Source organism: Plecotus auritus, assembly GCF_963455305.1.
Source record: "Plecotus auritus genome assembly, chromosome: 1".
Taxonomy (NCBI): domain Eukaryota; kingdom Metazoa; phylum Chordata; class Mammalia; order Chiroptera; family Vespertilionidae; genus Plecotus; species Plecotus auritus.
The window spans coordinates 109,165,455-109,187,149 of record NC_137770.1 but is presented as its reverse complement, the minus strand read 5'-3'; the positions used below and the strand labels follow the sequence as shown (position 1 = coordinate 109,187,149).

General features: G+C 39.3%; 1 protein-coding gene across 4 annotated transcripts in view; it reads left to right on the top strand.

The window, feature by feature from the left end:
* Positions 1–4,666, top strand: part of ITGB1 (integrin subunit beta 1) — a 64,667-nt gene extending 60,001 nt beyond the window's left edge. For all 4 annotated transcript variants that reach the window (XM_080657258.1, XM_080657261.1, XM_080657259.1 and 1 more), the window contains one exon: positions 3,430–4,666. Coding sequence is in view for 2 of the 4 variants with exons in the window: in XM_080657261.1 (XP_080513387.1) it covers positions 3,430–3,495 (66 nt within the window). In the remaining 2 variants the exon portion in view is untranslated. The remainder of the gene's footprint in view (positions 1–3,429) is intronic.
* The last annotated feature ends 17,029 nt before the right edge of the window (positions 4,667–21,695 follow it).

Genomic DNA, 21,695 nt, shown 5'->3' with positions numbered 1-21,695 from the left:
TTGGTGTGTTTTTTTTTTTGAGAATTATTAAGCTTTTTGACATTTGTTGTAACTTAGGGTAACACTACTGTGTTGGGCAAACATAGTAATGTGGAAAGCACTTTATTACATTGAAACCAACACTGTAGTTTTTCTTATGAAATAATAATAAGTAAGATATTAATATAAGAATGTTTAAAAACATAAAGGAAGTATCAATAATAGAAACCATTACTGGTCTGATTTTTCTTATATTTCAAAGCAGATTTTAAAACTTTTGAAATGACAAAGTTAAATTTGATGGCAGCAAATTATAGTCAGATTCATATATGGACACGTTGGTCCGTTTTCATATTAGTCTGAGACTTGTCACATTTTTCTTATCTAATACTTTCCAGAAAGTCATTTTTAGAAGAAACCTGTTGCTTAGGTTCCTTCCTCCCTCCCTCCCTCCCTTCCTTCTTTCCTTCCTTTTTTTTGTTAGGTCAAAAACAGTCAAATATTGACAATTTCATATGATTACTTCTCATAGAAGAGAAAATTCTATATGTCCTACCAAAAGGTGAAATTCTCACCTTTGCTGTATGTTAAGTTGTACTTTGAAGAAAATTATCAATATTAGTGAAACTTAATGTCTGAATTGCTAACTTAATTTTTGGCTAAAATGTTATTTTTTTCAGCGAAAATAGCATTTTGGATAATTCAAGAAGCAAAAGTAAAAATGTCTTTATTCATTAGTGAAATCCAGACAAACTAACAGAAATGGTAGTGTGAGGTTATAAATTATTTTGAGTTGTTTTCTCAAGAAAAATTAAAGTATAAATAAAAAATAGAAATTAAAATAAGTCAAGGCTTGTAAAGAACGTTTCTGATATGGGACCAAAGTTTGCTAATCAATTATGTTATTAATGTATTTTGGATAATGGGCAGCCACTGTAATTATTTTAACACATAAGACTCATGTAGGGACATTAGAAAAATCAAATTATTAACTTTATAATTGTTAAGGTGATTTCAAAAATTGTCTCGTCTGTCCTCCTCTGGTGTTAATGTAAATGCATTCCTAATCATCCACAGTTGTGCATTGTAAATCTAATATATTTTATAGGGGTAATTCTGTAGCTGCCCCTGTCAGCTATTCTAGAGTGCGCACAAAGATGAAATTTTACTGAATATAACCCTATTCTTTTGATTTAAATAGGCTTTGCATTTTTGTTGGGATAGGGGTGGGGTTGCATTCTGAACAATGAAAACTAATCTGAATTATTTTAGTTTACCTCCATTTAAAATGATGTCTAATGTAGATTAGTTTCAGTTTACCTCTAACCTTGCATGTTGAATTTTTGTTTGAATGGACTTTGAAATAATAAATATAAATGTTTGTGTATATGAAAAGGCACACTTTTCTCCAGAGGTAAGGTCTGCTATATAAATTTCATTTTGGGCTCATCAGTAACAACAAGTTTTTTTTCCTCTTTTGTTTTTTGTTTCCTGGGTTTTTTTGTTTTGTATTGTTTTGTTTTTGTACCTCCTTTACAATTGTGAAGTATTAAATATTAAATTTACCTAATGCACTTATTTTAAACTAGAGTACCAGTGCACCAGTGGGGTCCCTTGGCCTGGCCTGTGGGATCGGGCCGAAACCAGCTCTCCAACATCCCCTGAGGAGTCCCGGATTGTAAGAGGGTACAGGCCAGGCTGAGGGACGCCGCCAGTGCACGATCAGGGCCCCGGGAGGGACTGCAGGGAGGCTCTAGGGCAGCCTTGGGCAAACTACGGCCTGCGGTCCGGATCCGGCTGTTCTATCCGGTTCTCTTGCTCTCCCCTCCGCTCCTTTACTTTGAATTTATATTAGTTCACACAAACACTCCATCCATGCTTTTGTTCCGGCCCTCCGGTCCAGTTTAAGAACCCATTGTGGCCCTCGAGTCAAAAAGTTTGCCCACCCCTGCTCTAAGGCGTGCCTGGCCTGTCTTGCTCAGTCCTGATCAGCTGGACCCTAGCAGCAAGCTAACCTACCAGTCAGAATGTCTGCCCCCCTGGTGGTCTGTGCATGTCATAGCAACTGGTCAACCGGTCAACAGTCTGCCCCCTGGTGGTCAGTGCATGTCATAGCAACTGGTTGACCAGTTGACTATGCCCCCTGATGGTCAGTGCACATCAGAGCAAGCAGTTGAGTGGCCTTAGCATATCATTAGCATATTACGCTTTGATTGGTTGACTGGACACTTAGCATATTAGGCTTTTATTATATAGGATAAACTTAAATAAATGGTTATTTATTTTCCCAGCATATTTGAAAGAATGGGTAGTATTACATGCAGATAGGAAGATAAGTGTAACTTATTTGTGTTTTATAACTTAAGAATGTAGTTGTGAGGTTCCAATTTCCTATCTCCATTGTGAAATGTCTGTTGTAATTTTCTCTGATTATTTGCCTGTATTTCTCAGCTTTCAAGTCTACTTGAGTTTGTAAGAACAGGAGAAAAAAGAAATGCTTGCTATAGCAGATATTTGAATGTATCAGATAGCATGAGACTTTCTTAAGAAAATGGTAGTGTGAGATTGTACATTATTTTCCTTTTTATTTTTCTTAACCTGAGCTGCCCTGGCCATCATGAATGTTTTTCTTTTCCTTTTTGTTTTTGTTTTTTTTACATTTTTTTCTTAGTTATTTTTCTGCTTAAAACATCACTAAACTTATTTTTGGATCTTGAAAGATCTTTTGTATTTATGGCTTTGACTTGTTTACTAGACTTAATTTCATTACTCCTTATTAAAATATACTATTACAATAAAATTAAGACAGTTCACCAGTACAATATTGAAGAATAACAATTATCTTCTGAAGAATGGTAATTATGTTTGTTACCATTTTAGCAAATTTGGCAATGTGGTGACTTGGTGGAGGCTCAGCACCCTCAGTGACACTGACAACCTTACCCCAGAACTCTCTAAATCAGTAACACTTTTGGAATAACCTCAGGAGAACAATTCCCCTTCCTCACAAAAATTAAAGCCAAGGACTCCTATTAATTATCAAGCACCTTCTGTGCACAATAAAGGGTTAAGAATTAGGCTGTTGATGGCAAAAGAGTTAATTCTTTGAAAAGGCATTCAAAACTACTAAAAGAGAAACCATAACAGCACATTCTCTACTATGGAGGACATTCTCCAGTCAACTCCAGTAAAGAATGGACTCGGGAATGAAATAATGCCAGTTCCTAGGTACACCTTTAGATCTGTACAGCAAAGTTTTCACTTTACACATTTGCATAAATTTTTATTTGTACCTTTTTAAAAATTTTCATGTGCTATTTGGATCAATAAAATGGAAACAACTTCTGAAAATGACCTTATATTGACCTTATAGCTTATATTGTTTTATAAAATAATATTACATTATTTTAGTAGAGTAACTGATCATTTTTCTCACTTTTTTTTTTTTAGGGTGAAAATCCTATTTATAAGAGTGCCGTGACAACTGTTGTCAATCCGAAGTATGAGGGAAAATGAGCAGTACCTATACCAATTTTACAACATTGAATGCAAAATAGCGAATTTCATAGTCACAGAGGAAGGTAGCTTTAGGGAATTGTCTCCATGGATTTTACTCGTGTAGGTTTTGAAAATGTATAATATGTATAATTAAAAAATGTTTTTTGGTATTTTGAAAATAATATTATAATCAATGCCAGGGACTGACATAATACTTGAGACAGGAGAGTTATCCTTGTCAGCTAAGGTCACGTTGTGCCTTTTTTACCTTTTCTTCCTGGACTATTGAAATCAAGCTCTTACTTGATTAAGTGCTATTTCTAGAATGATTGAAAGGACAGTAGTTAAAGTAGTGAGTATGCTGAGAGTTTCTTTTAATCAAGTATTCAAACTGATTTTTAACTTTACAGATATGTCAGTTTTCAGTTATAAAAAAAAAACCCCAAGTAATCATCTTACTAGCTGGCTTAGAAATTACTTTAAATTTATTTTGCTATTTCCCTATTAGACATGATTGATGACATATCTGAAAGATGAATGAATATATTAGGAGTTAGTTGTGTAAAATAGTTTTAAAATGTTTGATATACAAACATGGGAAAATGTCAGTTAGGATGGGGAAAAACAGCCTGAAAATCTGTGTGCCATTTTAAGAATTACTTAATTCTTGGAACTTTCATGCCTTCTCTATAAATTCAAGGCTTGGATAAAAATGTTGGAAATTTTTCTGCAAAAAGTCCTTAATTTATCATTATTTACCCAAAGGCCTTAATTTACATAGTATTTTTTGAATTGGTAACTTTTGGGTTATTTTATTTTGTTTAAAGCCTGGTGCTTTTTATCACCACTTCTAATCATTTAACATATTTACAATTTTGAGGTAAGACTTTTTTAATTAGTACTTTAGTTAGTAGCTGTAAATTTGCCTTTATAATGAACATGTGAAGTTGTGCTATGGCTTAAGCAACAGCTGTCACTGTGCCAGTCATACTTTCAGTTAGTGCTGTATAACAGACCACTGTACATTTCCTCCTCACTGTTTGAGTTGCCCATTTTGTTTCATACTGGTCACATTCTTATTTTAAGTGTCTTTTAATTTTAACAGTTCACTTTTTACAATGCTGTTTACTGAAGTTATTTATTAAATAAAAATGCATAAAATAAATTGGGTATTTTCATTCTATATTGATATATTTTGTAGTTTGTTTGCATGACATTTTTATAGGTTAAAAAGGTTGATGTAAAAGATTTCTCGTTGATGGGTATTTTAGTTAAAAAGCTAAAATAGCCCTGGCCAGCTGGCTCTGGTTAGAGTGTCATCCCATACATCAAAATGTTGTGGGTTCAATTCATGGTCAGGGCACATATCTAGGTTGCCAGTTTGATATCTGGTGGGGGCACATATGGGAGGCATACTCTCACATCAATGTTTCCCTCTCTCACGCTTCCTCTCTCTCTAAAAATCAATAAAAACATATCTTTGTGTGAGTTTTAAAAAATAAACAAGCTAAAACATAGTTCTTTAAAAAAAGGAAAGAAAAGATGTGCTAGAGAAAAAAGTTTTACCAGAGAATCAAATTCCTCCCTTGATCATGGGAGTGGAGTCTTATAATACCTTTAGAAAAAGAATTTTCTAGGATTCATACAGGAAAATGAATAGGTTTTATTGGCATGGAATTATATTTCTTGGGTTATGAATTCTCCTAAGAAAGGTGCTGCTGGGGTTCCAGTAGAGCCAAAAGGAACCCCAGAGTGTCCCTTTCATGTTGGAGCTGGGTCCATTGCATTCAGTCCAGATTCTGTCCATTGTGTGGATCCCACATGGCTGTGAGCCACGAGCCACATGGGAGAATGCTGGGGAGTGTGCCCCTGCAACAGGAGCACAGGCAAACAGGAGAGGCAAAAGCCAAGAGAGCCAAAGTGAATTCCCTTTGTTCAGAAGTTTAAATATTCAGGTTTTATATTTAACCTGCAGTGGTCATGCCTATTCTGGCCAATTACCTGTTCCCAAGTGTGATTGATGGGAAAGCACTTTCCTATATCACTTAGACCTTACTGGGCATGTGTCCAAATTGCCTTTGTCTAGTACCTTCTCCCAGTGATCAGTGGGAACAGACTTGGAGAGTGTGAAATTAGCAAAGCTGTATAAATGGCATGCCTATATTATCTAGTCTTCCCTTTAATCCTTTCCTGTTAAATAATGAGATTATTATAACAGTACCAATAATTAATATTGAAAAATGGATTTTTAAGACTATCTTTGAGCCCTCTAAATAATATTGGATAAACCTTCATCTCCTCCTTCAATTCCCCCACCTACAATAGGACAGCAGTCACCAACCTTTCAGACCTCACAGACCACCAGTGGTCCACGGATCACCAGTTGGCGACCGCTGTACTAGGAGATATGTTTCATCCCTACATTAAAGCAAAATTAACTTTTCTTTTTTTAGTTTTTCCTTTCTTTTTAAAGCAATTTTTTTCAATTACAGTTGATGTACATTATTTTGTACAACCACATGATTAGATATAACCTATGAAGTTATCACCCAGATCTAGTACCCATCTGATACCATGTATAGTTATTACAATATTATTGACTACTAGAGGCCTGGTGTACGAATTCATGCACGGGTGTGGTCCTTCGGCCTGGCTGGTGATCGGGGCCGATCAGGGCCAATGGGGGCCAGCCGGTTAGGGAGGACCCACAGGAAGTTGGCCGGCTGGTGGGACGGCTCCAGGACGTGTCCGGCCTTCTCACCAGTCCCGATCGGCTGGACCCCAGCAGCAAGCTAACCTACTGCCCTCTGATGGTCAGTGTGCGTCATAGCAACTGGTCAAGCGGTTGACCAAATGGTCGACTGTTCAGTCAGACACTCTGTTTCTGTTCTGTTTGTTCATTTGTTTTTTAGGTTCCACATATAAGTGAAATCATATGTCTTATTTTACTGAGCACAATATCCTCTAGATTCAGCCATGTGGTTGCAGATGATAAGATTTCATTCTCTTTTATGGCTCAATCATGTTCCATTGTATATATTCATAATTTCTTCTTTATTCATCTGTTGATGGACACTTAGGTTTCTTCCATATCTTGGCTATTGTAAATAATGCTGCAATGAACATATGGATACATATGTTCAGTGTTTTGAACATAGTGTTTCTATTCAGTGTTTTGTTTTTTTTGGGGGGGATAAATGCCCACAAGTGGAATTGCTGGGTCCTTTTATGTTTCTGGTCATAGACTTTATTTTAAAGTCTATTTTATCAGGTATAAGTATGACTACCCCAGCATTTTTTTTCATTACCATTTTCATAAAATATCTTTTCCATTCTTTTACTGTCATGTGTCTTTTGATCTGAAGTGAGTCTCTTATTGATGACATATTTTAGGATCTTGTTATCCATTCAACCATCGTATGTCTTTTGATTGGAGCATTTGATCCATTTGCATTTAAAGTAATTGTTAATAAATATGTATTTATTGCCATTTTACTCAATTTTTGTCTTTTTTCTCTTAAAGTAGGCTAACATTGTAATACTGGTTTGGTAGTGATTTACTATGCCAGTTTTTTCTCATTAGGAAGCTCTTTATCTCTCCTTTGATTCTGAATGATAGCTTTGTTGTGTAGAATAATCTTGGCTGTTCATCCTTTTCATCATTTTGAATATTTCATACCATCCCTTCTGGCCAGAAAAGGTTCTGTTGAGAAATCAGCTGACAGTCTTACAGGAATTCCCTTGTAGGTAACTTTTTTTCTCTTGTGGCATTCAAGAGTCTCTCTTTGTCTTTATTTAACCTTTGCCATTTTAATTATGAAGTTTCTTGGTGTGGACTTCTTTGGGTTCATCTTCTTGGGATCTCTCTGTGCTTCTTGTGCTTGTATGTGTATTTCCTTCACCAGGTTAAGGATGTTTTCTGTCATTATTTTTTCAAAGAAGTTTTCAATTTTTTGCTCTGTCTCTTTTCCTTCCAGCACCCTCCTAATGCACATGTTGTTATGCTTGAGGTTGTCCCAGAGGTTCCTTACAACATCTTCATTTTTTAGATTCTGTTTTCTTTTTGTTGTTCTGATTAAATGTTTTCCTTCATATGATCCTCTGCTGCTGTATTTCATTTTTGACTGGTTCTTTTTTGTTTTCTTCGTTTTTATTTCCTATCTCTGTTGAAGTTTTCACTAAGTTTCTTTACCCTTCCTCTAAGTTCATTGAACATCCTTATTAGCAGTGTTTGGAATTCTATCTCTTGTAGATTGCTTGTCTCCATTTTGTTCAGTTCTTTATCTGGATTTTTATTCTGTTCTTTTATTTGGGTCATGTTTCTTTGTATCCTCATTCTGACTGTTTTCCTGTGTTTGTTTCTATGTATTAGGTACAGCTGTTATATTTCCCAGTCTTGGTAGAGTAGCCTTGTAAGTACGTGTCCTGTAGGGCCCACTGGCGCAGCCTTCCAGGTCAGCTGGGTGCTTCAGGTGCTCTGTGCCATGCCCCACGCCCTGCCCCCCCCCCCCCCCCGACACACACACACATACATACACCCCTTGACCCCTCACCCTCAGGCTGTGTGGGCTGTGTACACACAGCTTGTATCCTGTTGTAGTTGAGCCTTGATTGCTGTTGGCATGTCAACGGGAGGGATTTACCCCCAGGCCAATCAGCTGTGACGACTGGCCATGATGACCACTGTGGAGGATCAACTGTTCAGAGGCCAACCCAACAGAGCAGGACTTAACTTCAGTGGAGCTCAAGTTCTTGCTGAATACATTGCTTGAGTGTATCTCTGTGGAGGTGGTGGGTGGTGATTTGTTGTGGTCTGAAGTTGTCCACCGGGTGTGCTGCCTCTGGGGCCTCCCTCAAGGTGTAGGCCAAAGTCAGCCATTACATGTGCTCTGCCTGGGACCACAAAGCGATTTGCAGATGGCTGCTACTTGTATTGGGCTTGGAGGTGCCAGTATAGGCCAACCTGTGAGCAAGGCTGGCTGCTCTAAGTGCCTGGCCTAGTGCCACTTAGCAAGAAGTACAGGGCACGCTGAGGCCTGCTGCTTGTGTGGGATATTGTAGGAAAATCAGCACGAGCCAAGACAGGCCACTTGTATGAAAAAGCCACTGGAAAGGGCTTGGTTAGGCCCACAAGTTGGGTAGGGAAGGATCTCAGGAAATCACCAGGGCAGACAGTGTTAGGTTGATGGAGACTCCCATAAAGCTCCTGCTGGTGGCTCTGTGGGAAGGGCTCAGCCAGGAAACAATGGCTTGTGCCAGCACTTCTGTCTGGGAGAAAACTGCCCCTCCAGCACTTGCCTTGAAGTCACACAATTCACTTTCTCCCTGTATGTCCCTGGCTCCTTTCAAATTGCTGCCCCAGCACTGGAACTCACTGGAGCTCAGACCCAGTGAGTCCCTGTAAGTCCTTGCATGAGCCCTTCAAGAGGAACTGCCTGGAATTCCAGCAGCCCTCCATCTCATTCAGCCATAGTCCCCACTGGTTTCTACAACCAGAAGTTATGGGGACCTCTTCCTGCCACTGGAATTCTTTCATCTGACAATTACGTATTTTTACTAGAGGCCCGGTGCTTGAAAATTCATGCACTGAAGGGGGCATCCCTCAGCCCGGCCTGCCGCCCCTCATAGTCTGGGAGCCCTCAGGAGCGGGAGGCAACCTGGTGATCAGGGGAAAGCGACGCCCCATCACAACTCTGATGCTGCCACTGCTGGTAGTGCAAGCCTTGGCTGGCCCTGGTTACCTGTGCCTCGGGCCGGCCCTGGGTGGCTGGGGGGCTGAGGGGACTGGGGGACTCCAGAGGCAGGCGCCACCATCTTGTGGCTCTGGGTGCTGCTGTCTTTGAGGACAAGGTAGTCAATTAGCATATTCCCTCCTTATTGGCTGTGGGCGCCACCATCTTTGCAATGGTGTGAGGGTCAATTAGCATATTCCCTCTTTATTAGATAGGATTAGTTTTTAAGTTCCATGACAAATATTATCTTATTAATTTATTACTCCATTTTATTTCCTACTACCCACAATCCCACTTAGCTCAACTCATTGCCTTAATGCCTTAGGAATAATCAATTTCTGCTCCAGAAGTTTCTTTTACAATGATATTTTTTATACAACTGTTACAAAAACAGTCTTGTTTTCTGTTGAAGTTGAAATATAGTGAATTCTTAGATTTTATATTATGATTTATCAATAGATTTTTCTGACTATAAAAACTGAATTTATTTCTCATAGTGACTGTAAGAGCATTGACATTTGAATAATTTTAGGTTTTAAACTGGCAATTTCAAAATCCAGCTTAAGAAATTGATAATTAGCTTTGATTGAAGCCATATAAGAACTTTCCTAAAAAATGTTTTTTTCCTAGCAACAGTGTATTTTTACCTCCAATGAAATGCCCAAAATATGAGTCCTTAAAACAATAGTTAAAAATGTTTTTCCTTCAAACTCTATATTATAAATATTTATAAACTGTAAGGTATTGAGTTTTCAATGCCAGTGGAGTGGATGGATCTTTCTTACAACTCTTCTCAGAATCAAACTGGAAATAAAACTAAATTGGGGAACATTTCATCCTAAATTACCAACTAAAGACTAGCTGAAGAAGAGACCTTTAAACAAGGAATGGCAGAAACCACCTCAAGACATCCAGAGTACAGGATTTTTGTTTGCCCACTCACCCTGTAGTTTGGCAGAGGGAAGAGAGTGCAGACTTGAGTTGCCTGAGGAGAGTCTGGGGTGGGAGGTAATGGGAATGCAACTTTCAAGATACCTGTGCTCAGTCAACATTCCCTGGCACAAGAACAGACTTATTTGAATGGAACAAATCAGAGACCCTGGAAAGTAACCCATGCCTTTATGGTCAATATTTGACAAAAGCAGAGCATAAAATGGAGTAAAAACAGTATCTTCAATAAATGGTGCTGGGAAAATTGAACAGGTCCATGCCAAAAAAAAAAAGCAACTTCCACCACATATAAGAATAAACTCAAAATGAATAAAGGATTTAAAAACCAGGAAAATATAAATTTTTCTTATAAGAAAATATTTCCTATAAAAGAAATATTTCCTATAAAATATTTCCTATAAGAAAATGTGGGCAGTGAAATTTCAGACATTTCTTGGAGCAATACATTTGCTGATGTCTCTGAGGGCAAGGAAAACATGAAAAAAATAAAAATAAATTGTACTACATCAAATTAAAAGGCTTTGCACAGCAATAAAAGCCATCAACAAAATCTGATAAGGAGCTAATCTCTAAGATACATAAAGACCCAATGCAACTCTAAACTAGAAAGATAAACCAATTAAAAAATGGGCAAAGAATCTGAATAGACATTTCCAATATGAAAAAATGCTCAATGTCACTAATCATTAGAGATGCAAATTAAAATGAGTATCACTTTGCATCTATCAGAATGGTTGCTGTCAGTAAACCAATAACAAGTGCTGGTGAGGATGTAGAGAAAAGGGAACAATAGTACACTGCTGGTGGGAATGCAGACTCATGCTGCTTGCCACTGTGGAAAACAGTATGGAGTTCCCTCAAAAACTTAAAAAAAAATGGAACTACCATTTGACTAAGTGATTCCACTTCTGGTAATATACCCTAAGAATCCCAAAACACCAGTCAGAAAGGCTATATTCACATTTTTGTTCATAGCAGTGTTATTTACAATAGCCAAGATCTGGAAATAGTCCAAGTGCCCATCAATAGAGAGTTGATAAAGCAGCACTTTTTTTTCTTTCTTTTTACACAATGGAATACTATGTCACTATAAAAAAGAATAATCTCTTAAATTTTTGAGACAGCATGGATAGATCTGGAGATTATTATGCTAAGTAAAATAAGCCAGTCAGAGAAAGAGAAATAGTATAAATGAACAAAATAAACTAATGAACAAAATAGAACCAGAGACATGGATACAAGGAACTGACTGACAAATGTCCGAGAGGAGAGGATGGAGGCTGGGGTGGGGTGGGGTGGGAGATTGATTAAAGGAATGTGAAGGAATTAAAGAACATAGATGCATAGCCAGTGTGGTGATGGCCAATGGAAGGGGTGGGCAAAAGGGGGGTGGTGGTGGTGGAAATGGGGCACATCTCTAATAGTGAACAATAAAAAATTTAAAGAAATGTCCAGTAATATGCATATATTCTTTCATCAGTGTCAAGTGTCAGTGCCTGGCATGTTTTGCAGTAATTCCCTGATGCTTTACTGAGTTTTCTTTCTTTTTTTTTATGGAAAGTATAATTTTATGAATTTTGTTATGATAAAGTTGTTCAGATAAGACCTTATCACTTTTGTCAAATTTTAACCTAGCATTTGGGGCTTCTCTGCTGCCTACTAGAGTCATTACAATATTATTGACTATATTCTCTGTGCTGCACATTTCTGTGACTTATTTATTTTAAAACTGGAAGTTTGTACCTCTTATTCCGCTTCACTTTTTTCACTCAATCTCCCACACCCCTTACCTCTGGCAACCATCAGATGGTTCTCTGTATCTATGAGGCTGTTTATGGTTTGTTTTTTTTTAAATATATTTTATTGATTTTTTACAGAGAGGAAGGGAGAGGGATAGAGAGTTAGAAACACCAATGATGAGAGAAACGTCAATCAGCTGCCTCCTGCACACCCCTACTGGTGATGTGCCCGCAACCAAGGTACATGCCCTTGACCGGAATCGAACCTGGGACCCTTCAGTCCGCAGGCCGATGCTCTATCCACTGAGCCAAACCGGTTAGGGTTGTTTATGTTTTGTTTCATTGTTTTGTGTTTTTAGATTTCACAGGTAAGTGAAATCATATGATATTTGTCTTTCTCTGATTTACTTCACTTGACATTTATGTTGTCATAAATGGCAAGTTCTTTTTATTTTTTATTGCTGAGTAATATTCCACTATGTGTGTATGTGTGTGTAATCCATTTATCTACCAGTGGATAACTAATAATGCTGCAGTGAATACAGGGGTGCAGTTATCTTTTCAAATCAAAGAGGAAATTTATAAAGATACCTTGAGACAAATAAAAAGGAAACTCAACTCTCCAAAATCTATAGGATTCAGTAAAAGCAGTCCTAAGAGGAAAGTTCATAGTGATACAAGCTTACCTCAAGAAATTAGAATAATCCCATATAAACAATTTAACTTTACACTTAAAGACACTATGAAAAAGAATATCAAACATTTCCAAAGTTAGTAGAAAAAGGAAATAAAAGTCAGAGAGGAAATAAATGAAATAAAGATTTAAAAAAGCAATAGTCGAGATGAATGAAACTAAAAGCTGGTTCTTTGAAAAGAAGCAAATGTGATAAACCATTAGCTTAACTCATCAAGAGAGGGCTCAAATAAAATCAGAAATTAGAGAGAAGTTACAATAGACATCAGATATACAAATGATCACAAGAGACTACTATGAACAATTACACACCTGCAAATTAGAAAACCTAAAAAAAAAAATGGATACAGTTCTAGAAACACACAACCTTCCAAGACAGAATCAGAATATTGAATAAAAATACGAATATACAAATTACAAGTAATGAAATTGAATTAGTGATTTAAAAACTCCCAGAAAACAGAAGTCTAGGGCCAGATAGTTTAGCAAGGTGAATTCTACCAAACATTTAAGAGGAATTAATACCTATTCTTCTCAAATTCTTACTTTATGAGACCAGGATTATTCTTATACCAAAGACCAGGGATACCACAATAAAAAATTAAATTATAGGCTCATATTGATTAATATAGATGCAGAAATCCTCAACTGAATTTAACAATACATTAGAATAAGAAAGTGGGACTTATTCCAGGATGGTGCAAGGATAGTCAACAATGTATTGAAATTAGGTGTACTCAATCAATATGATACACTACATTTACAAAATAAAGGATAAAATCAGATGTAGAAAAAGCATTTGACAAAATACAGCATCCATTTGGTTTTTTTTTGTTTGTTTGTTTTTTTTAAATATATTTTATTGGTTTTTTACAGAGAGGAAGGGAGAGGGATAGAGAGTTAGAAACATCGAGGAGAGAGAAACATAGATCAGCTGCTTCCTGCACACACTCCCTACTGGGTTTGTGCCCGCAACCAAGGTACATGCCCTTGACTGGAATCAAACCTGGGACAAAATACAGCATCCATTTGTGATAAAAGCTCTTAGCAGAGTGCATAGAAGGAACTTATGTCAACACAATGAAGGGCATGTATGACAAACTCACAGTTAACATATGCAATGATGAAAAGCTGATGCCTTTTCCTCTCAGATAAGGAACAATAAAGAAAGCCCACTATTGCAATTAATATTCAATATAGTATTGGAAATCCTAGCTAGAACAATTAGACAAATAAAAAACATTCAAATTGCAAGGGACAAAGTAAAACTCAATATTTGCAGATTAGATGATGCCGTATATACAAAACTCTAAAGCCTACATCACAAAGCTATTATAACTAATACATTAATTTAGTAAAGTAGCAAGATATAAAACTCATATACAGAAATCAGTTGCATTTGTATACACTAATATAAAGCTATTAGAGAAATTAAGAAAGCAATCCCATTTGCAATTGTATCAAAAGAAGAAAATACCAAAAAATAAATTTATTGGAAGTGAAAGACCTGTACACTGAAAACAATGACATGGACAAAAAATAAAAATAAAATTGAAGATGATGTAAATAAATGTAAAGATATAACATGCTCATGGACTGAAATAATCGATATTGTTAAAATGTCCATACTACCCAAAGCAGGCTTAAGATTCATTACAGTCCCCATCAAATTATCAATGACAGTTTTCACAGAACTAGAGCAAAGCATCCTAAAATTTGTATCTAACTGCAAAAGTCCTCAAATAGCCAAAGCAATCTTGAGAAGGAAGAACAAAACTGGAGAGAGATACCATTCTCCCTGATTTCAAACTATACTACAAAGCTATCCTATCTAATAAAAGAGAAATAAGCAAATTGACTGTCACTCCAACACATAAGATGGCCTCCCCCATATGGTCAAAGATGGCTGCCCCCATGTGGACACAAGATAGCCGGCAGGGGAGGGCAGTTGTGGGCGATCAGGCCAGGAGGGGATGGCAGTTGGGAGGGACCATGCCTGAAAGGGAGGGCAGTTGGGGATGATCAGGCCTGCAGGGGAAGGCAGTTAGGGGCAACCAGGCCTGCAGGGGAGGGCAGTTGGGGGGGGGACCAGACCTGCAGGGGAGGGTAGTTGGGGGCAACCAGGCCTGCATGGCAGGGTAGTTGGGGGTGACTGGGCCAGCAGAGGAGGGCAGTTGGGGGCGACCATACCTGCAAGGGAGGACAGTTAGGGGTAACCAGACCAGCAGGGGAGGGCAGTTAGGGGCAATTGGGCCAGCAGTGGAGCAGTTAGGCATCGATCAGGCTGGCAGGGGAGTGGTTAGAGGGTGATCAGGCTGGCAGGCAGAAGCGGTTAGGGGCATTCAGGCAGGTAGGCAGGCAGGCGAGTGGTTGGGAGCCAGCAATCTGAATTGTGAGAGGTATGTCCCAGATTGGAGAGGGTGCAGGCTGGGCTGAGGGACACCCGCCCCCCATACACGAATTTTGTGCACCGGGCCTCTAGTAGTAGTTAAAACAGTATGGTATTGGCATAAAAACAGACACATGCCCTAACTGGTTTGGCTCAGTGGATAGAGCGTCGGCCCGTGGACTCAAAGGTCCCAAGGTTTGATTCTGGTCAAGGGCATGTACCTTGGTTGTGGGCACATCCCCAGTAGGGGTGTTCAGGAGGCAGCTGATTGATGTTTCTCTCTCATCGATGTTTCTAACTCTCTATCCCTCTCCCTTCCTCTCTGTAAAAAATCAATAAAATATATTAAAAAAACCAAAACAGACACAGATCAATGAAATAGAATACAAAACCCAGAAATATACCAGTGCATATATGGTCAATTAAACTATTACAAAGGAGGCAAGAATATACAATGGGGAGGAGATAATTTCTTCAATAAATAGTGTTGGGAAAACTGAGCCACTCTCACACCATTTATAAAAATAAAATCAAAATAAGTCTTGAATGTTACACCTGAAGCCATAAAACTCCTAGAACAAACACATAGTCAGTAAGCCCTTTGACAGTGATCTTAGCAATATTTTTTGGATTAGTCTGCTCAGGCAATGGCAACAAAAGCAAAAATAAACAAATGGGATTACATCCAACTAAAAAGCTTTTGCACATCTATAAAGTGAAAATACAACCTATCAATTGGGAGAAGATACTTGTAAACTAAACATTCAATAAGGGGTTATTATTAAAAATTTATAAAAAATTTACACAACTTAATATAAAAAATTCCAATGGAAACAATGGGCAGAGGACTTGAAGAAATATTTTTTCCTAGAAGACACAGATGGCCAATAGACAAAAAAAGATGCTCAATGTCTGTAATCATCAGGGAAATGCAAATCAAAACTACATGATATGATCTCACACCAGTCAACTTGGCTATTAGTAAAAAGACAATAAATAAGTGTTGATAAAGATGTGGAGAAAAGGGAACCCTGGTACACTGTTGGTGAGAATACAGATTGGTGCAACCACTTTGGAAAACAGTATGGAGTTCCTCAAAAAATGAACAGTAGAACTACCATATAACCTAGCAATTCCACTTCTGGGTATTTATCTGAAGAAAACAAAAACACCAATTTAGAGAGATCTGTGCATTCTTATATTCATTTCAGCATTATACTACCCGTGTTTCCCTGAAAATAAGACAGTGTCTTATGTTAATTTTTGCCCCCAAAGACACGCTAGGTCTTATTTTCAGGGGATGTCTTATTTTTCCATGAAGAAGAATATGGTACACATTTATTGTTAAATGAAAATAAAGGAAATTTATTACCTGTATATGGTACGGTAGTACGGTAGTTGTCAACACAAACCAGACAAACTGTGAATCCTACAGTATCAAGAATTTACTCATTTATTCAATGACAATCATGTCATCATCTTCTGGAACATCATCATAACAATCCAATTCTTGAATTTCCTGGTGAATTTCTTGTGACTCCATTTCTTTCAGAATCAGTGGACCAAATCTCTCATGTTTAGCAATAGCACTGTCTTTAAATGAGTACTTCTTGTCAAGGTAGCCTGCTCGCAGTGCATTTGCAATGCAACTGTCAGTGATTTTCTCCCATGAATTCTTCACCCAAGTCACAACTTCTTGCAGTTTAGGTTTCACAAATTTCCACACTGATTTCTCTCCATTCTATTTTCAATGTAGTCATTGATTTCCATGAGCAAATTGGAGAGGGTGCAGGCTGGGCTGAGGGACACCCGCCCCCCATACACGAATTTTGTGCACCGGGCCTCTAGTAGTAGTTAAAACAGTATGGTATTGGCATAAAAACCAGACAAACTGTGAATCCTACAGTATCAAGAATTTACTCATTTATTCAATGACAATCATGTCATCATCTTCTGGAACATCATCATAACAATCCAATTCTTGAATTTCCTGGTGAATTTCTTGTGACTCCATTTCTTTCAGAATCAGTGGACCAAATCTCTCATGTTTAGCAATAGCACTGTCTTTAAATGAGTACTTCTTGTCAAGGTAGCCTGACTTCTTGTCAATATCAAGAGTCTGGAGATAGGCCGTCATTCCTGCAGGAATCATTATCTGATCTATTTTTCTTTCGTGAAGAAATGTCTTCATGTCTTTAGCACGGTGAGTTCTGGCTGCATCCCAGACTAGCAGACCTCTTTGGCTCCCTCGCATAACAAGCGGCAGCATTAAATCGACCCACTTCCTTATAACTGCTTGTGTGGCCCAGGCTTTTTCAGTTTCAAGAATAAAAACGCCCAAAACACGTTCAATCTTTTCCTTCTTGCCCTTAGAAACAATTAAAGGTGGGATTTAGTGCCATCCAGACGAGTTGCCAAAATACAGGAAACACGTGCACTTTCGTAAGCAGTGAAGGGAATGTATGCTAAGGAGGCACCCCGCTGTTCAATTGTTGTTTGAGATGATTGGCCCATAAACACTGCAGTTTCATCCATAGCAATCATGTTGGAAAGATTGTATTTAGAGAAGTCAGCATCATCAATAAAGGACTTGAATGCAAGTGCTTGCTTAATAACTTGAGTATCGTCCAACCTAAACAATGTTGTAGATCTTCTTAAAGACAGTTTACTTCGCTGAAGGAAATTATCCAGCCAGTGTTGTGATGCTTTGAAGTCTTCGGGGGCTATGTCAAACTGTGGTGCCATTGCAAGGGCAAACTCTTGAACCTGAGCCCTATTCACAACCAAAGCCTTTGCTCTCCTATCAACAACCCATTCACAGATCAGGTCTTCCAGCTCGGAAAATAATGGTTGCCGACCTGATCCACACTTGCGCTTTTTAGCATTTCCCTTGTCCACTTGTTCAATGAGGTTACCATACTCTGCTCGCCATTTTTGGACCAATTGGATACTCAACATCTTCTCTTTGCAGAAAGCAGTAAGATTTTGGCCCCAAGAGTCTTCCACGATTCCTTTCTTGTACTCCACGGAGTAGCTTTTTCTTTTTGCGCTCATTTCTAGGGTAAAAAAAAAGGAATTGAGGTATCAAGGTGGGGGGAGGGGGATCACTCAAAATGACACAGGGGGGATGAGAGGGGGGAATCAAAATGGCACAGGAGAATCAGAGGGGGGATTACCATTTTAGTAACCCCTTTTGATCCTCCTGTGTCATTTTGATTGCCCCCTCTGATCCTCCTGTGTCATTTTAAGTGATCCCCCTCCCCCCACCCCTGTGCCACTGAACACCTTCACCAGATACCCCCCTACCCCTTTATCAGACATTTACCCACTGGGGCCTACCTGGGGACTGTCACTGGGCTTGCTGGGGCCTGGATCTGGGCTGGAGCAGGGTCTGCCACTGACTGAGAACCTTCAGTCATCATGAAGGCGGCCGCGAGCATCAGGTAGTGTCATCAGAGACAGACCAGCACTCACCACCTTCGCCGTGTCCCGTCCGCTCTAATCCTCCTGTTCTTCTACACGCATCTGCGAAAGTCTCCTCCTCTCTCCCGCCCCGCGCTCACCGCTCACTCCGACCTCCGCTCCGCCTCCACACAGCAGTGACGTCAGGACTCTGCGTAACGTCACTGGTTGCTAGACACCAGTCGGGGCGGCCCTAGCGACCAGTTTACGGTAAATTAATTTTCATTCTGAGACAGAGCCTTGGCGCCTTATTTTCGGGGGATGCCTTATATTTCACTCAGAAGGAAACCTGTAAGTAAGCCTTATTTTCGGAGGATGTCTTATTTTCGGGGAAACACAGTAGTATACAATAGCCAAGATATGGAGGCAACCTGAGTGTACATCAATGACATTTTTACATGGATAAAAATGTGGTATATATTACACAATAGAATATTACTCAGACATAAGTAAAATAAAATCTTGTCATTTGTGATCACCTGCATGGACCTAGAGGGTTTTATGCTAAGTGAAATAAGTCAAACAGAGAAAGACAAATACAATATGATTTTTCTTATATACTAGAGGCCCAGTGCACAAAATTCGTGCATGGGGGGGGGGTTCCCCCCAGCCCAGCCTGCACCATCTCACAATCCTGGACCACTGGCTCCTAATCGCTCACTTGCCTGGTCACCCCTAACTGCCCTCCCCTGCCAGCCTGATTGTTCCTCACTGCCTCTGTGTGCCAGCCTGGTCACCTCCAACTGCCCCTCCTGCCAGCCTGGTTGCCCCCAACTGCACCCCCCACTGGCCTGGTCACTCTCAACAGCTCCCCCTGCTGGCCTGGTCACCCCCAGCTGCCCCCCTACGCCCCCGCCAGCCTGGTCGCCCCTCATGGCCCCCCCCCACCAGCCCTGGTCACCTCACGCAGCCTGCTTGTTCAGTCATTTGGTTGTCCCTCGGGACGGCCCTGGGTGGCTGGGCAGCCGTCATCTGAGGCTTGCCTGCGTGTTGCGCCGGCTCTGGGTGGCTGGGGGTGCTGAGGGGACTGGGAGATTCCAGAGGCAGGCACACGGAGAGGCCAGACCCGGTCATGCTAAGCATCTGTCCCCCCGGCGGGGCTGAGGGGACTGGGCACCACCATCTTGTGGCTGTGGGTGCTGCCATCTTTGAGGGCATGGCAGTCAATTAGTATATTCCCTCCTTATTGGCTGTGGGCACTACCATCTTTCTGAAGGCATGACGGTCAATTAGCATATCCCCTCTTTACTAGATAGGATGGAATCTAAAAACCAAAACAAGTGTGGGAACCCTGTCAGAGTACACTAGATGCAAGGCCAATTAGAGCAGCGGTTGCCAACCTTTTGGACCTCATGGACCACCAGTGGTCTGCGGACCATCAGTTGGCGACGGCTGAATTAGAGTGTAGGAGCCCTGTTCAGAGTACGCCGATGTTCAAGGCCACTCAGCATGGGAATCTCAATCAGGGTGTTCACGGTTACTTTGCTATATACAGGTGTAAGAAGCAAGGACACAGTAATCTGTACACACTCCGCAAGCATGCCCTTCTGTAACCCAAATAATGATGTCACTATTTGGAAAGAAGCCTTTTTTGTCTAAGTTGGTATTAAAGTTGCCACTGACCAGGCGGCATTATGTGGCTGCTTAGTGAGGCTATAGCTCTAAGGATGGCTTCTGTATAGCTCCTATGTTGGAGGTTATTGCTACTTTGTAGGAAATATGTATTGTTACCTAGCCAGTGTACAGCTACTGTATGGGACTTTACTTGGAAGAACTGCTTTGTCTAATAACTCCTGTCGTAGCAATGGCTATTTGGGCTACAATAAAGACTCTCTTATATGCCCATGACTTCTCATGTCTTCTCTGTCAAATACCTGGCATCCAAGGGGGTCTAGTCCCTGGCAGAGAGGCTCAGACCCAAAAGTTGGCATAGTGGAGCAGGATTAAGGAGTGAGTACTCCAACAACAAGCAAACAAACAAAACTAAACAGTAATGCACTCATAGATACAGGAAACTTGTGGTTAGCGGAGAAGGGAGATGGTGGGGGTGGATGTAGGTAATTTAGGTAAAGGCATTTATGATGTACAAACTTTCAGTTATAAAATAATGGGGATATGATGTACAGCATAGGGAATATAGTTAATGATACTGTGATAATTTTGTATGGTGACAGACAGTAACTAGAGATATCGTGGGGATCATTTTGTAATGCATATAAATATCGAATCATTATGATGTACACCTGAAATTCATAGGATGTTGTATATCAATTATATCAATAAAAATGTAAAACCAATAAAATGTAAGTAGAAAAATCCAACAATACTTCTGAATTTACATTAGTTTATTGATGCTATTTTTTAAAATTTTTAAAAATATATTTTTATTGATTCAGAGAGGAAGGGAGAGGGAGAGAGAGATAGAAACATCAATGATGAGAGAGAATTATTGATCGGCTGCCTCCTGCACACCCCCTACTGGGGATCGAGCCCACTACCCCAGGCATATGCTCTTGACCAGAATCGAACCTGGGACCCTTTGGTTCGCAGGCCGATGCTCTACCCACTGAGCCAAACCAGCTAGGGCTTGTTTTTAAATTTTACATATAATTAAAATTCAAGAATATAAGTTGCTAAAATTAGGTAACTGAAATATAAAATGTTATATTTTTACCATGAATGTGACTTTGAAGTCTATTTCTATTGGAAAACAACTTCATAAACTCTTCTCCAAGCTTTAGTCTTTATTCCTCAGAATATTTTTAAAGCTTATTCTTGCTAGATTTGGTCTCCAAACAAATGAAACAACACAATATCCTTGAAAAGTTATAAATGAGAAAACAATGTAAATCATTTTTATTGAGTAAATATTCATAGCATAAAATATTATAACCATTTTTAACTTTTATTGCAGTTTACTCTTATAATTGTTCTGTTTTATTATTGTTGTTAACTTCTTACTCTATTTTTAATCTTTATTGTTGAGAGTATTACAGATGTTCCCTCTTTTTTCCCCCATTGACCCCTCCACCAAGTTCCCACCTCACTCCAAGCCTTCACCACACCACTGTCTACAATCATGGGCAATGCATATATGCATATAAGTTTTTTGGTTAATCTCTTTCCCCACCCTTTCATCCCTTCCCTTCAAGATTCGTGAGACTGTTCCATGCTTCCATACCTCTGTATTTATTGACTTCATTAGTTTATTTTGTTCACTAGATTCCACATAAAAGTGAGATCATGTGATA